We start from the raw sequence: 14,817 nt of genomic DNA, 5'->3' as shown, positions 1-14,817 counted from the left end.
GGCCAGGGTGAGGGGCGGGTGGCCAGGCAGAGGGGTGGGTGGCCAGGGTGAGGGGCGGGTGGCCAGGCAGAGGGGCGGGTGGCCAGGGTGAGGGGCGGGTGGCCAGGTAGAGGGGTGGGTGGCCAGGGTGAGGGGTAGGTGGCCAGGCAGAGGGGTGGGTGGCCAGGGTGAGGGGCGGGTGGCCAGGCAGAGGGGCGGGTGGCCAGGCAGAGGGGCGGGTGGCCAGGGTGAGGGGTAGGTGGCCAGGCAGAGGGGTGTGTGGCCAGGGTGAGGGGCGGGTGGCCAGGCAGAGGGGTGGGTGGCCAGGCAGAGGGGTGGGTGGCCAGGCTGAGGGGTGCACCCAGAGGCCTAGCACCCACTGGAAAGACAAGTCCCCATGGCAATTTCACCATGAAACCAGTGGAAAGGCCTCAGTGGGCAGCTCATATTCCGAGAAGTCTCCGCGCACAGGCCTGCTCTCCTGGGGCACCAGGATGGGTTTAAAATACACCCCAGCCACAAACTTCAGCACAACCAGGTGAGAAAAAACACTCCAATGAAATGCTCGTTTTGGCTTTTTTGCATGGATCAATGGAGAGAGGCTTCTGCTGAGCAGGTACAGTTCAGCCAGAGCTCAGCTGGAGGGAAACCTGGAGAGCCTGGGGTCCCAAGAGCCTGAGGTCCTGGGCGAGCAGTGGGCCCGGGGCTCCCACCAGACCATGTCCAGGCTGGTCCCAAGGGAGGGCCAGCCTGGGCGGCAACAGAGGGAGGTGGTTCCCCCAGTGGCAGGCTCTTGTCTGGGACCCCCTACCTCCAACACAGGCCTGAGCACCATGGGCCAGTGTTAACAAACCACTGAACTGTTTGGGCCACGGTGACATGAACGTGGCCTCGCAGGCCAACAGCCAGGACACAGTCTCTGAGACAGACAGCCCTTGCCATAACACTGCCATGTCCTGTCATGCGGCCTCCAGCAGCCCACATGGGTAGGCTGTCATGCGCATCTGCTGCCCGTGGCTGCCCCTTGGTCATCTGCCCCTCTGCTGCCTGGCCAGTGCCACTGTCAAGGTGTTGGCACCCAGGCGCAGGCCCTGCAGGCAGGAGACGGCCTGCTGGGCAGAGGCTGGGTCCTGGTAGCGGAGCAGGGCCGGGCGCCGTGGGCCCTGCCAGGTGAGCTGCAGGGGCGCCTGCCCGAGTTCCCGGAGGGCTCTCTTCAGGTCACTCACGCGTGCATCAAAGGGGAGGTTCCCCACAGAAACAGTGGCAGCAGCCAGCAGGCGGTCCTCTCGCTGTGGGGCACCACAGGTTCCTCCCTGGGGTTCCTGGTGCCTCCTGATACCCCCTGGGGGAGCCCCGTGCTGCCTGCCCAGCGGGGGACTGTGCCGGGGCCCCTCCTGCAGGGCGACATCCTTCCCGGCCTGCTCCTCCCGGCGCCGCAGGCTTCTTAGTATTGGGATTTTCTCCATCATCTCGTGGCTGACCTGCAAAAGCCAAGCAGTACCAGCTGCTGTGGGGTGGCCGCAGCAGGGACACAGCGCCATGGGGCATCTGACCTCTCTGCACACTGCCCAGCTGGGCTGCATGCCCTCACCCCAGCCTGGACTTCCGGGGTGAGGGGGGTCGCACGTCCGATGTCTTAAATGCAAAGTGTCACCAAGCTCTAGCTGTGATAACCTGGCCCCGACTAAACCCTGGGCTGTGTCCACACGGAAGTCCGGGCCGCCTCAGCGAGGCCTCCTGCCCCCACTGGTGCCTGTGGGTGGGCGCGGCCCCCACGTACAGGGCACGGCCACAGCCTGACCCACCTTGGACCACATGACCCCTGCTGGCTGTGGGCGCTCACAGCCCGTGACGATGATTCTGGTGGGAGTGAGAATGTAGTCCACCGTGATGTCGTGATCCTCAACAAGGGCTTCAGGGATGTCCCTGACCTGTAAGACGGGGACAGGTCAGGACGCCACCAGGGAGCCAGTGGAAGTGGGTGAGCCAAGCACCCCATCTTCTCTCTGGGGTTGGTCCCCATGCCTGGATATCCACCCGTGCAGATCAGCACCATTTGTGCGATGACTGGGTGCAAAGCCAGAGGAGCCCCCGACATCAACCCACCCCGTGCCCTCAGAGAAGCACCTGGCAGTCATGGACGATGGTGACCACTGGTGTCCCCCTGTGGACGGCTCCCATCGACACCATCATGGCATATTCAAGATCTGCGTAGCCTTCTCCCTTCCCGATCCGCCAGCCTGAGAGGGCGGGAGAATGCGTTCTGGGGTGCTGATGGTGTGGGGGGCACTGCTCACCAGGGTACGGGGAGGGGTGCTGCCCCCCAACATCCCCAGCCTGTCCAGAGCAGCTCCCTTGGGTCCCCAGCATGTCGCTGAAAATGAACTGGGGAGTCACACAGGCCCAGAGGCAGTGGGAACCCCACACGGGCAGAGCAAGCCTCTTCAACATGTCCTAGTTACCTGGGGGCTGGGGCTCACACTGGGCTCGAAGTGAGCAGTGCTTGGGTTTTTGCGGGTGACCAAGACACTCTGCACCCACTGATGTTAGGGAAAGGTCAGGCATGAGGCTGGGTCTCCTCCAAGGCGCTCATCCCCTCCTGCAGTCCGCGGGGAGAGGCGTGCACGGGCTGCTCCCTGCTGGAGGCTGCCCAGCTCCCCCTCAGGGGTGAGCCATCCCTCCTGGCTCTTGCTGCGTGCTCAGCTGGTGAGCAGGGAGCACGCTCCAAGCACACAGTAAGAGCTGAGCAGGGCAGGAGGGCCACTGCACATCAGGGACCTAAGGCTGATATCAAGGGGCCGTTCCCCATTCCGGGGTACTGTGCTGGCTGGGAGACTGGCTGTGGCTTTCCCCTAATCCCCGACTTTCCCCAGAAACAGGAAGTAGAAGTAAAAAATTTGAAATCCATGATCACACCCACCTTTCCCTAACCCTCAATTCTTCCCATCCTGGTCAACTTTGTAAACATCACCACACATGAGACACCAAGGGGCCACAGCCAGAGCTGTGGGCACCAGCGGGCACCTCAGGGGCCACGGGAGACGTGGCGGCTGGAGCCCTGGTGCGCAGCAGCAGCCCGGTACAACCATCACGACTGTGCCACCCCGCCTTCCGGTCTTACCTTTCTCAGAAACAGCCACGGATCCCACCACCACTATGTCCACCTGGACTCTGGACTCCAGGCCCACGGGCAGGCTGTGGCTCCTCACGCCCTGCAGAGGGACACACCTGCCAATTTCTTCATCAATTCACTTTATCACACACAGCTGTGAAAAGCCACAACAGATCCTACTTTTGGAATGGCAGGCTACCCTCCAGACCAGGAGCTCCTCGCTGGCCCAGCTCCGGCCACGGCTGCCACGTGCAGAGTGAACCAGCGGGAGATCTTTCTCTGTCTCTCCTTTCTGTAAGTCTCATCTGCCTTTCAACGAAAAATAATCTTTTTTTAAAAAGTTATCTACTTGAAAGGCTGAATGACACAGAGGGAGGCTGTCCTGACTCACTCCCTCGACGGCCGCAGCAGCTGGGCAAAGCCAGCCAGGAACTTGCTCCCTCCTGCGAGCCACGTGGAACTCAGTACCCGGGCTCAGCTTGTCTGCTGCCGCACAGGCCCAGCAGGAAGCCGGATCGAAAGAACAGAGTGGCCAGAACTTGAACCAGGCACCCTGATGCAGGGTGTCGGCGTCCCGGACACTGGCTGAGCCCACCGCACCAAGACACCCACCCAAAGTACCTTGAGCTTCTGAAAACCAGGCATCGCTGTATCAGTAATACGCATTTTCCAGCAGCGTTCTGAACACGTTTTATTTATCTGTCACGATTACTCACCTCTAACTTGTCAGGCACTCTCAGTGATGCCTGTTTGAGAAGTTCTGCCCTCTCCACTCTTGTTTGTAGAGTGGGCTTGTGGGGCTGGCACCGTGGCATAGCACACTAAGCCTCTACTTGTGCTGCCAGCATTCCATATGGGCACCAGTTCAAGACCCGGCTGCTCCACCTCCAATCCAGCTCCCTGCTGACGGCCTGGGAAGGCAGGAGGACGGCCCAAGACCTTGGTCCTACACCCACGAGTGGGAGACCTGGAAAAAGCTCCTCCACTCTCCACAGGGCGGGCAGGGTCAGGAGCTTCCCTGTGGGTGCCCCGCTGCCGCGCTCACCTCCGAGGTGGCACATCGCCTCAGGATGTCCTTGGTGGCTCCGGGGGGTGGCGTGATCTTATTGAACAGCCCAGTCCTCAGCCGGGGCGTCGGAACCAACAGGGTTTTCTTGCTCTTTAAGAGAAAGGCAATGAACTCGAAGCTGTGATTTCACAGAGGCAAGCAAACTGGGATTATCTGCTTTCTGTGTGCGTGTGTGCGTGTGTGTGCTCAGAAAATCGCTTGTTTGTACTCAGTGTGTGGGTCCATCTTTCTCAGCGTCCCTGCCCTGCGGGACTCACTCTGTCCAGCTCGCCAGGCCCACGTCGCTCGCCACTCAGGTGTTACAGTACGAATGGACGCAGACACCCAGGCCAAGCATGCTCCTGGGAAGTCTCCCGTTGGAACTCACTCTATTTTCAACAACGTTTCAACCAGAATAGCGTAAGGACACTGGACATGAAAAACCCTCTCGGTCAAGCACTTGTATCTAGCTTGCCAGTTCTGTCCATCAGCTTCGGAGAGTGACCACTGGACTAAGTCACCCTGCTGTCACCTCCCGCCGTCCCGTGCTGACCACATTTTCTTGTGCCTTGTCAGTGGTCACGACACCGCCTATGTCACATTCCCGGGTCACAGGAGCCTCCTCTCAGTGCCCAGGCGCCCTGTGGCCAGTCCCTGGAGGGGCTCCCACAGCGAGGGCCCAGTCCTGCAGCATGAGTCCCCAGAGGACCCAAGTCGTGGACACTCCTGGAGCCTTGGAAACCACGAGCAGGGACGGCCGGGCAACAGATCCCACAGGAAAAGCACGGTGAGGCCTATCATGTGACCGGAGGCAGCCTCGGGCCCACAGAAGGCCCACGAGTCCAGCTGGCTGAGCAGCTCCCGGGCACGCCCTGGCCACCCAGCAGCCTTGCCCGGGGTGGGCTCCGGAGGCAGATCTGTGCTGGGGGCCACACAACACGGGCAGAAGGCAGGACAGCTGGAACCCGACAGCAACCATCACACCCACATGCCCGCCCGTTCTGAGCACCTCTGGACCTTTGTACTTCATGGAGCAACTTATTCTGGTTTCTAGCAAGTCACTTAGAGTCATGGCATTAAAACTCAGACCAACTTTTATTCAGTGAGGTTATATGAGTTTAGACTCCCCTGGGGGAACTCACTTCTTTTGCTTGAGAAGGGGTATGTCTGGGAGGGGCGCTCCCCTTTCTGTACCCGGGGACCCACCTGCTGGATTTATCATGAGTGCTCCCCTTTCAAGGACACAAGGACGCAGGCTGCCTCCCTTGCCAGGACAGCAGCTCGGCTCAGGGACCCCACTGCTAATGCCTTGGGTCTCTTGTTTAAAAACCCAGGGCTGGGCCTGCAAGCTGACCGCTGAGAGAGAGACTGCACCAGCCAGCTCCCTGCACCAGCAGCTGGGCTTACCTGCAGGGCCAGCAGCCGAACGCCTTCCAGGGGTTTGTCGGGGTCCACTTTCACTTCCCGCGCGCTGGCAAAAACATCCAGGTCTTGGATGTTGCGGCAAGCCAGGTAGGAGCCCTATGGGGACAGACGCACGGTGCTCACCTCCAGGACAAGGAAGCGTGCGTTTCTCTGGGGCGCGTCCGGGTTCACCTTCACGGTCCTGGCTGCTTGGAACGCCTGCAAGCGTAGCAGGAGCTGGGCAGCATGGGCAGCGCCCTGTGTGGAAGACCACTGCCCGTCACCGAGCGGCCTGGGAGCCCTCGCCCGTGGCAGGGTGCCCGGAGACCTGCAGTAGTGGGAGGTCGGGGTCTGGGAGGGGCAGAGGCCCGAGGGAGGCCGACCCCCGGCGTGGCGGAGCTGCACCCCGTGAGCGTCTGACTGGTCTCTACGCCCAGCCTTCCCTCCTACCTTAAAGTTAGGAATCCTGTGGTGCACGGGGCGGGGAAAGTCGGCTAAATTGTGAGACTCCAAGTAGTCCCAGACGTGTTGCCGGATGTCGTGCTTGGAGACACCTACTGTGACAAAGGGCACTAAGTCACCATTCCACACGACGCACAACCAGAGCTGATGGGGTCCGCCTCTCCAGACGCCCCGTGCCTCCCCCAGGACCACCGACCTCACAGTCACAGGAGACCACCACCCAAACCCCAGCCCCCAGCCTGCTCCCAGTCCCCGAACCCCGCTGGGACGCAGGGGCCTGGCTCGGCTGGTTCTGATGTGGTGAAACCCTCGATCGCTGTGAGCCAAGGAGGCAGGACTCCAAGCTGAGCGGCGTGTCAGCCGGCTGTGGCCTCAGGACTTCAACCCCAGGTCCTCGCCCCTTTAGCAACGCTGTCCTTCACTGACCAGGACTGGGGCGGCATTAATGCAACCCCACACAAGCCACGCATTCCGCGTGCGCTGGAGAACCCTGAAGTCACTTTCCAGTCAAGTACAAGCACAGAACCAGCCCATTCACAGGCGCACCCTCGCCTTGGGGTACCGGGGATCCCCGAACTCCGCCAGGAGGACCAGCCGGCCGATCCATGTCTACGTCATCGGCGCGCGACGCCGCCCGGGCGGAGGTGACGTCACCGGAGGGGGCGCCGAGACTTCCGAGGGCGGGCCCGTGGCGCGCGCCGATGACGCCGGGCGAGCTGGGCCGGCCGGGGCGCTGGGCAGGACCCGGCGTGTCCGCGCGGACCGGGGCCTGCTCCCACCCACCCTGCAGGCGGAGACGCCGCTCCCGCAGAGCCTCGGGTGCCCACGCCGACCGTGGGAGGCGAACCTGCGGTCCGGGGGAGATTGTGTGTCTGTGCCTCGGGGAGACGCGCGCCTGGGCAAGCCTCCCTCGCCCTCCTGGGGCCCTGGGGACGCCTGACCAAGTGGCCGCGCGCACCCCTGCCTCCCGCCCGAGTCCAGCTCCCAGGCCAACGGGCGGTATGCACGGTGTCCCCCGGGGGGCCACCGCGTGGGCCTGTGCGCCCCGCTTCTCGTGGGCCACCGCCTGGGCCCCGTGCGCCCTGCCTCCCGGAGCGGGGTAGCTCCTCCGTGGCCTCTGGCTTGAGCCAACGTCGTGCCAGGGTAACCCCAGGTGCCTCCGGCGTCATGGAGGAGCTGTTTCACTCTCCAAATGCCCAAACTGGGCCAGCAGCCAGGAAGTGCCCCCCCAGTCTCCCATGGGTGCCCGGCCCCCAGCTGTCACGCCTGCCTCCCGGCCGGCCCAGAAGCAAACACGGACTGGCTCCCTGGCACCCCAAGTCCCCCGCTCCCGCACAACTGGGCCGGGGGTCCTCACGCGCCCGCCTCCCAGCCTGATTGCGTGCCTGGCAGCTCTGCCACTTCTCTCTTCTGGGTGCGTGTATGTCTCCCACCCCAGACATGGTCGGCCGGGCTGCGTGGAGGAGGGGACAGAGCATAGGAAAGAGGTGCGAGCAGAGGTGTTTGCAAGTGGGGCCAGACATGACCCTAAGAGAGGAGTTCCCACCCCACGCAGCCTGGTCAGCTGTGGGCCGTCCCAGCCGGGAGGGCCTCAGGTGGGCCCCCACCCGCCCAGAGAGGAGAGTGGAACAGATGGCCAGTCACCAAGGCGTGTGTCCACCTGAGCCTCCTGCCTTCCAGCCTTGTCCACGCAGTGCGGCTCTCTGACCCCCGGCCTGGTCTGTCTCGGGGGCCCTCCTGGCTCTTAGCTGATCTCCGTGTGGCATGTGGAACACTCCACAGAGGCAGCAGTGAGCGCCAGCACAGCCACCGTGAGGTCCCCTGGCGGGGTGATAGTCCACGCACCACACAAGACCCCTCTCCCCCCAGGAACCACGCCAGCTCATTGCCAGCTCAGACACTGGGCGGGAAGCTCTGTGGTCCCTCCCGGGCGTGGGGCATCCTGGGAACCAGCTCCCCCTGTGCCAGGCCTGGGCCATCGTGGACAGCTCCCCTGACTGACTGCATAGTTGGGTGGGAGGCAGACAGCCCCATGCCTCCACGTGGGAGCACCATGCCGTGTAGGCACGTGCAGCCGTCCCAACCTTGCCGGGGACAGGTACGTGGGCACTGCCAACACTCTGAGGTTGGAGGCTGTCTCAGACATCTTGGTAGGCCCCGGAAGGCGTTCCAAGGCTGGGGCATCTTGGACATTTTGGTGGGCCCCAGAAGGTGCCAGCAGCTGCATGCCAGGGTTTCCTTTGTCCAGGCCCAGAGAACCCACGCTTCCCCTCTCCTGGAGGGCTGAGTGAGAGGCCCAGGCCTGCTGCTCCCCAGCTGTGTGAATCTGGGCACCAACCTGGGCCTCATGCCATGGTGAGGCGAGCATGTCAGCTGGCGTCTGCCCTCACACAGCCCTGGGAGCTGGTGAGGGCCATGGGTGCCTGGCTGGAGCAGGTGCCCTCCTGCTGACCCTGGCAGGCATGGAGCACCAGTGACGGCCTGTCGTAAGTGCTAGGAAATATGTGGAATGGGGTCCTGTGTGGGACGTGCCGTGGGAGACAGGGATGAGGGGTGTCGGGGGCTGCCAGGTCTCTGCCTACCTGCCCTGTTCCTGGTGGTGCAGGACAGACATCCAGGGAGCCAGCGACACTGGGAATGGGAGCCTGGGGTGAGTGGCCTGGGGGGTAGTGAGACAGTGTGTGGGCAGGCAGGGGTCAGGAAGAGGCCAGTACAAGGCACCGTCCTGGCCTGGGCTGTGCTGACACTGCCCGGCCTGGGCAGCACAGGGTGGGGTGGGAGGCGCGTTCCTGTCTCCTGCAGACTCCTCAAGATCATGTTGCCCGCTGCTGCCATTGTGCAGGCCAGCCCAGCAGGAGCAGCCCGACTTCCTCCCCTAGGGATGAGTGCCCTGGCCCCGGAGGGTTAGCCACGGGCTGTGGCCTGTCCATGCAAAAGCTCACTGAAGCTTGGTGCTGAGTGTGGGAATGAGGTGCACGTCCCAGCTCCCGTGTCCAGTTCCAGCGTGTGCAGACCTGGGGGTGGCAGGGATGGCTCAGGTGCCCAGAGACCAGCTGTGGCCAGCATTTGGGCAGTGCTGCTTTCTTGAGAGCTGGCGTCTGTATGGGGTTAGTGTGGGTTAGCACTGGGCAGCATGGGATTAACACGGGGTTGGAATGGAGGAGCACAGGGTTAACATGGGTTAGCACGGGGTTAGCACATGGTTAACACGGGCTTAGCATGGTGTTAGCTCGGGGTAGCTGCAGGGGCCAGCGTGCAGCCCCTCCTCATGACGCTTTGGGGCATGGTGGCCCACACGTTGGCTGGGGCTTGCACACTGACTGAACGTGCACATTGGCCCAAACACAGGCAGAGGGCTTACCGCACAAGGGCATTTTAGAACACTTCACTCCCAGGAGGCATTGCGAGGACAGTGTGCAGTATTGCCTCTAGCTTGTTCCCTGAGCCGCCCTGGCTTCCCCTGCACTGCCCACACCCACATCCTGTGGCCCTGGGAAGGACAGTGGGAGCGGGGGACCCCCAGCCCCCAAAACACAATCTAAAAAGAGATTTACTCCCCAGATGGCCGAGAACTTCTCTGGTCCCCCAAGCAGGTACAGGGGCTCACTAATGCCATTCCAGGTGCAGGTGGTGTCTTAGCACGCAAGCCACAGCAGCAGCCAGACTTGGTAAGTTCTGCAGGTGGGGCTCCTGCGGTGCCCTGCTGCGGTGTGTCCACAAGGCGGCAGCACCCCCGCTCCAAGCCCCAGGCAGTGCCAGCCAGGACCAAGCGTGCCCCTGCTGCCAAGGGAGCAGAAACCTGTCTTGGGGCCTAGACTTTCCTGCCTGGGGACTGGGGTTCTTGTACCCCGCCTCTGTGGAAGGCTGCAGGCACTGCCCGTTGTCCGGGGCCTGGCTGAGCTGGGCGCCCCAGAGGCCTGCACGCCGGGTCCCAAGGTCGGTGACTCTCAGGTGCTTGGCGTGTCACAGGTGCACACCCCCCCACCCCCAGGAGCAGAATCTCCGGCAGCCTGCCAGGGTTTCTGCATTTCCAGCAAAGTCTCGGCGCGAATTCGGCGCCCCCCTCGAGCCCGGTCAGCTGTGGAGTGTATGAAGGCGCTCACCTGTGAGAGAGAGGTGACCACTGGACAGCCACAGCCGAGGAGGGTGCGTGGCCAGCGGAGGGCGAGCAGCGGTCCAGGTGCTGGGACATCCCAGGGTGAAAAGTGAGAAGTTAGTACTGCAACTGGCGGACCTTCAGCTCTGTATGTGGTAACAGCCTGTTGGCCACAGCACCAGACACTTGGCTGAGCTGCCAGCCCCGGGGTGTGTCCACCAGGTGGCAGCACCAGCCTCTGTGTGTCCCGGGCAGGCCGGTCATTGCCATGCCGGGCCTGGGCAGAGCCTGGCCGCAGGCTGGGCAGCAGTTCACTGCATGGAAGCATTCTTACTTTGTTTTGCTTTTTAAAAAAAGTTATTTACTTGAAAGGGAGAAGGACATCTTCCACTCTCAAAACAGCTGCAATGACCAGAGCTGGTCCAGGTTAAAGCCAGGAACCTCGCCAGGCCTGCCACCTGGGTGCAGGAACCCAAGGCTTTGGGCCGTCCTCCACTGCTTTCCCAGGCCACAGGCAGGGAGCTGGATGGGAAGTGGAGCAGCGGGGACATGAACCAGCGCCCACACGGACCTGGTGCTTGCAGGTGGAGGCCGTGGCTGCCGTGCCACGGTGCCGCCCTTGCTGAGTTTTCATGGTGCTCTGTTGGTCTCTCTTGTCCTAGGCAGAGGTGACGGCGTTTGGCACGCACGCACTGGCGCCGCCATCCTGAGGGCAGAGTGCAGAGAGGCCCACAGGCTGGCAACGGCTGGCGTTTCGGTCAAATCCTGGAGCAACTGACACAGGTCAGGAGCGGCTGGATGGGGAGACAGGAAGCTGAGGAGGAGCTGGGGCTGCCGTGAGAACAGGTCGGCTGGATGGCGCTTGGGTCGGGGAGTCTTCTATTTGCGGTTCACGCTGCAAAATGGCTGCGGAGGCGGGGGGCCTGGAGCTCCTTCCTGGTCCCAAAACCCTGGGACCCTGCACCAGCGCATGGGAGAGCCAGAAGAAGCTCCTGGCTTTGGATTGGCTCGGCTCTGCAGCTGGATTGCGGCTTTGGGTTGCAGCTACTTGGGGAGTGAACCAGTAGTCAGTGGACAGAAGATTTTTTTGTCTCTCCTCTCCATAAATCTGATGTCTTTTTTAAAGAATAAAGAACACTTTAAAAAGAATTTTTAAACTTCTTTTTATTGTCACGTTATGGTAGAGTTCCATAGGCCCTGGGATTTCCCTTGGCTCCACTCCTAGTCCCCTCGCCCCCCACCGAGTTCCCCTATATCGTTACTGTAGTATAGCTCATGCAGTCATATGTCCATCATTGCGGGCATCGTTGGTCTGGAAGTAGAGGTGCATACTGCATTGTATCCTCACATCTGGATATGATAGTCTCCATTACACAGTTACTACACATCCCCTTAAGTGAAAAGCCACAATACAAAATCAACAACAGGAAGAAAAAAAATTAACAACACCATGAATTTAATAACATGCTACTGAAAGACTAATGTGTTGCTGAAGAAATGAAAACCAAGAACTTTCCTGAAGAAAATGATGCTACTGTATGATGAGTCATTGAAGAATTATATCAGAAGAAAGTGTGTTTTTTAAAGACTTATTTATTGTTTTTATTACAAAGTCAGGTATATAGAGAGGAGGAAGATCTTCTGTCTGATGGTTCACTCCCCAAGTGAGCGCAACGGCCGGTGCTGTGCCGATCAGAAGCCGGGAGCCAGGAACTTCCTTTGGGTCTCCCACACGGGTGCAGGGTCCCAAGGCTTTGGGCCGTCCTCCACTGCTTTCCCAGGCCACAGGCACAGAGCTGGATGGGAAGTGGAGCTGCCGGGATTAGAACCGGCGCCCAGATGGGATCCCGGCAGGTTTAAGGCGAGGGCTTAAGGGCGGGGGCCAGAAGAAAGTGTTTTGGTGAGATACAGTTCCCACCGATCTTTGTTGATGAGATGTGTCTCCTGTAGACAACAGATCCGACGGGTTTTGTTTTTTAATCCAGTCTACTAATCCATGCCGTTGGATTGATGAGTTTAAGCCATTTACATTCAGGGTTAATAGGAAGGGGTGGTAATTTGGTCCTTTCATTTTTTTGCAATGGATTGTTCATATTTAGTCTTCTGTTGTCATTTTACTGGGATGTTCTTCACATTTACCTTTGGTTTTGGTGGGTGCTATTCCTTTACTCTGTCCAGAGAACATGTTTTAAAAAATGATTTAGTTTAATTGGAAAGGCAGATATACAGAGAGGAGAGACAGAGAGGAAGATCTTCTATCTGCTGACTCACTCCTCAAGCGGCCGCAATGGTTAGAGCTGAGCCAATCCCAAAACCAGGAGCCAGGAACTTCTTCCAGGTCTCCCACGCGGGTGCAGGGTCCCAAGGCCTTGGGCCGTCCTCGACTGCTTTCCAAGGCCACAAGCAGGGAGCTGGATGGGAAATGGGGCCATCAGGATTAGAACCAGCAACCATATGGGATTTTGGGCCGTGCAAGGTGAGGACTTTAGCTGCTAGGCCACCATGCCGGGCCCCAAGAAAACATCTTTAAGTATCATTTGTAGGCAGGTTTGGAAGAGGCATATTTTAACTTTTCTTTACTGTGGAAGAATTTTATTTCATTTTCAAAGACAAAGGAAAGCTTTGCGGGGTACGTTATCCTGGGCCAACATATTTTTGCTTTTAGAATCTGGAATATGTTGCTCCGTTCTCTTCTGGCCTGTAGAGTTTCCTGCGAGAGGTCTCCTGTGAGTTTAACTGGCAGTCCTTTGTATGTCAGTTGATGTTTTTCACGTGCACATTTAAGGATCTTTTCCTTGTGTTCAGTTGAAGAGAGCTCGACGATGGTGCGTCTTTGGTCAGGCCTGTTGGAGTTCCGTGCCCTCCTGGCTGTTGATTCCCAGTTCTTTCTCCAGATTAGGGAAATTTTCCTTATTATTCCATTGAATACATTTTGAAACTCAGCTTCTCTTTCTGCACCTTCTCAACTCCTATAACTTATATCCACCCTTTTCATAGTGTCTTTCAATTCTTGAATCCTTTTCTTTTAAAGCTTGGCCCAGCTCTGCTTCCAGCTTTTGATTTCCCTCTGGTGACAAGAAATATGTTCTGATTTTGAGATTCTTTGTCCTGCCTCCTTCATTCTGTTTTGGAGACTCTCCACTGTACTTTTAATTTGCTCTACTGTGTTCTTTATTTCTGATATGTTAGCTATCTGATTTCCTGTGTGACAAGTTCCTTGAATTCCTTGAACGCCTGCTTTATGTGCTTTTCATTGTTGATAAGACGCTTTATATCAAGTGTTTTGAATTCTGTGTCCCCCATTTTCTTGATGTCTTCCTCAGTGAACTCTGAAGTTGGCATAGGGTTTTGCTCCTTTGCAGGGGAATGCTCAGTAATATTCATGGTGCCTCTGTCTCTTCTTTTGCTCTTGGTCATTGTACTTCTGGTTAGCAGAGTCTTCTCCTTGGGGCAGGTGTCTAAGCTGTGCCACCCACAGGTTTACAGTTTGATTTTACTTATTGCAGTTGGTACACGGCTCTGTGTGCGGGCACTTGTGCCACTCCCTCCAGCAAGTTCCAGGTCTGGGTTCTTATGTTAGATTTCCACCATGGTCTCCATAGCCCAGCTCCTGGCTCACCGGTCTCTACCTCCTGTGATACCGTGCTGAGGCTGCACCGTTGTCTCTGCAACCTTTCTCCCACTTCCAGCTGGAGCAGGTCCCAGGATTAGGGAGACATCAGGTGTCCTATATAGCTAGGTTGTTGCTGGTGCTGATCTTGCAGGAACCTGTTGGCCATTAGGTCTGAGGGCCACACGGACCTGTTTTGACCCGTACGATGCCATAGTTGGCATTATTTTCCCGTGGGACCAGTGCAATGCCCTGAGCTCAGTGAGTTCTTGCCGAGCTCAGCACATGCGCAGCTCACTGCTGTCCTTGCAGTCTTAAAGCCTTTGCCACACTGTGTGAAATGGCGCCTGATGTGCCACACTGCTAGAGTTCTTGATCTGCTGGCCGTCAGGCCTGAGGGCTAACTGGGTGGAACCGGTCACATGCCACGGTGTTGCAGTTCCCTGAGCCAGAAATGAGTTCACAGCTCAGTGGGTATGTAGTTCTGCCCCATAGCCCTTGTCTCGTTGAACAAAATGGCACCTGATTCGGCCCCAGGAGGTGGACTGGGCTGTGACGTCCACCCTGCTCCTGCACCGCCCGTCTGGGCCCTGCTGCTCTCTCTGCTCCTGGTCAAGTCAAACCGACCAGCAGGACGGGCAGTTCTTTGGGTTCACTGCCTGAGCTCCCGGTGAACGTCCCTTCCCACCTGGTTGCTGGTGCAGTTCTGCTCCCGTTTGCTGAATGCCGCTGGAGTGTCAGTCACCCAGCACCACACCGCCATGTCTCCTGCTTTCCTGTGTCTGTCAGTCTCCGGGTGCCCTCTGCTGCTGTTCTGTCCTCTCCTGTTTCCTGGAATGAGCCTCTCTGCTTCCCACGGGCTCATGTTTCTCCGTCTGTTTAAACGTGTCCTGACCCTTTTCTGCCATCTTGGTCCCCCCCAAATCTTCTTAAACAGAGTGAACTAGCTCAAAGTGGAGGAACCAGAATTCGAGCCGTGATCCCCTCAGCCCTGGAGGTGATCCCCTCAGCCCTGGAGGTGATCCCCTCAGCCCTGGAGGTGACCCTCAGCCCTGGAGGTGATCCCCTGGCCCTGGAGGTGATCCCCGACCCTGGAGGTGGCTGCG

The 14,817-nt window shown here is 59.2% G+C and overlaps 1 protein-coding gene across 1 annotated transcript; it reads right to left on the bottom strand.

Moving 5' to 3' along the window:
• Nucleotides 1-271: 271 nt before the first annotated feature.
• Nucleotides 272-14,474, bottom strand: MTHFSD (methenyltetrahydrofolate synthetase domain containing). The gene is made up of 9 exons (XM_040982151.1): nt 14,400-14,474; nt 6,552-6,852; nt 5,994-6,097; nt 5,547-5,660; nt 4,137-4,250; nt 3,101-3,191; nt 2,107-2,219; nt 1,785-1,910; nt 272-1,460 (listed from the first exon to the last, which is right to left on the bottom strand). The coding sequence occupies exons 1-9, from the start codon at nt 14,472-14,474 to the stop codon at nt 1,008-1,010; spliced, it is 1,491 nt and encodes a 496-aa protein (XP_040838085.1). The 3' UTR covers nt 272-1,007.
• Between the last annotated feature and the right edge of the window lie 343 nt (nt 14,475-14,817).

This window comes from Ochotona curzoniae, unplaced genomic scaffold (genome assembly GCF_017591425.1).
Source record: "Ochotona curzoniae isolate NIBS_2020 unplaced genomic scaffold, NIBS_Ocur_1.0 contig_3622, whole genome shotgun sequence".
In the NCBI taxonomy this organism is placed as follows: Eukaryota; Metazoa; Chordata; class Mammalia; order Lagomorpha; family Ochotonidae; genus Ochotona; species Ochotona curzoniae.
The sequence above is the reverse complement of the archived record's forward strand: the minus strand, read 5'-3'. Positions and strand labels throughout refer to the sequence as shown.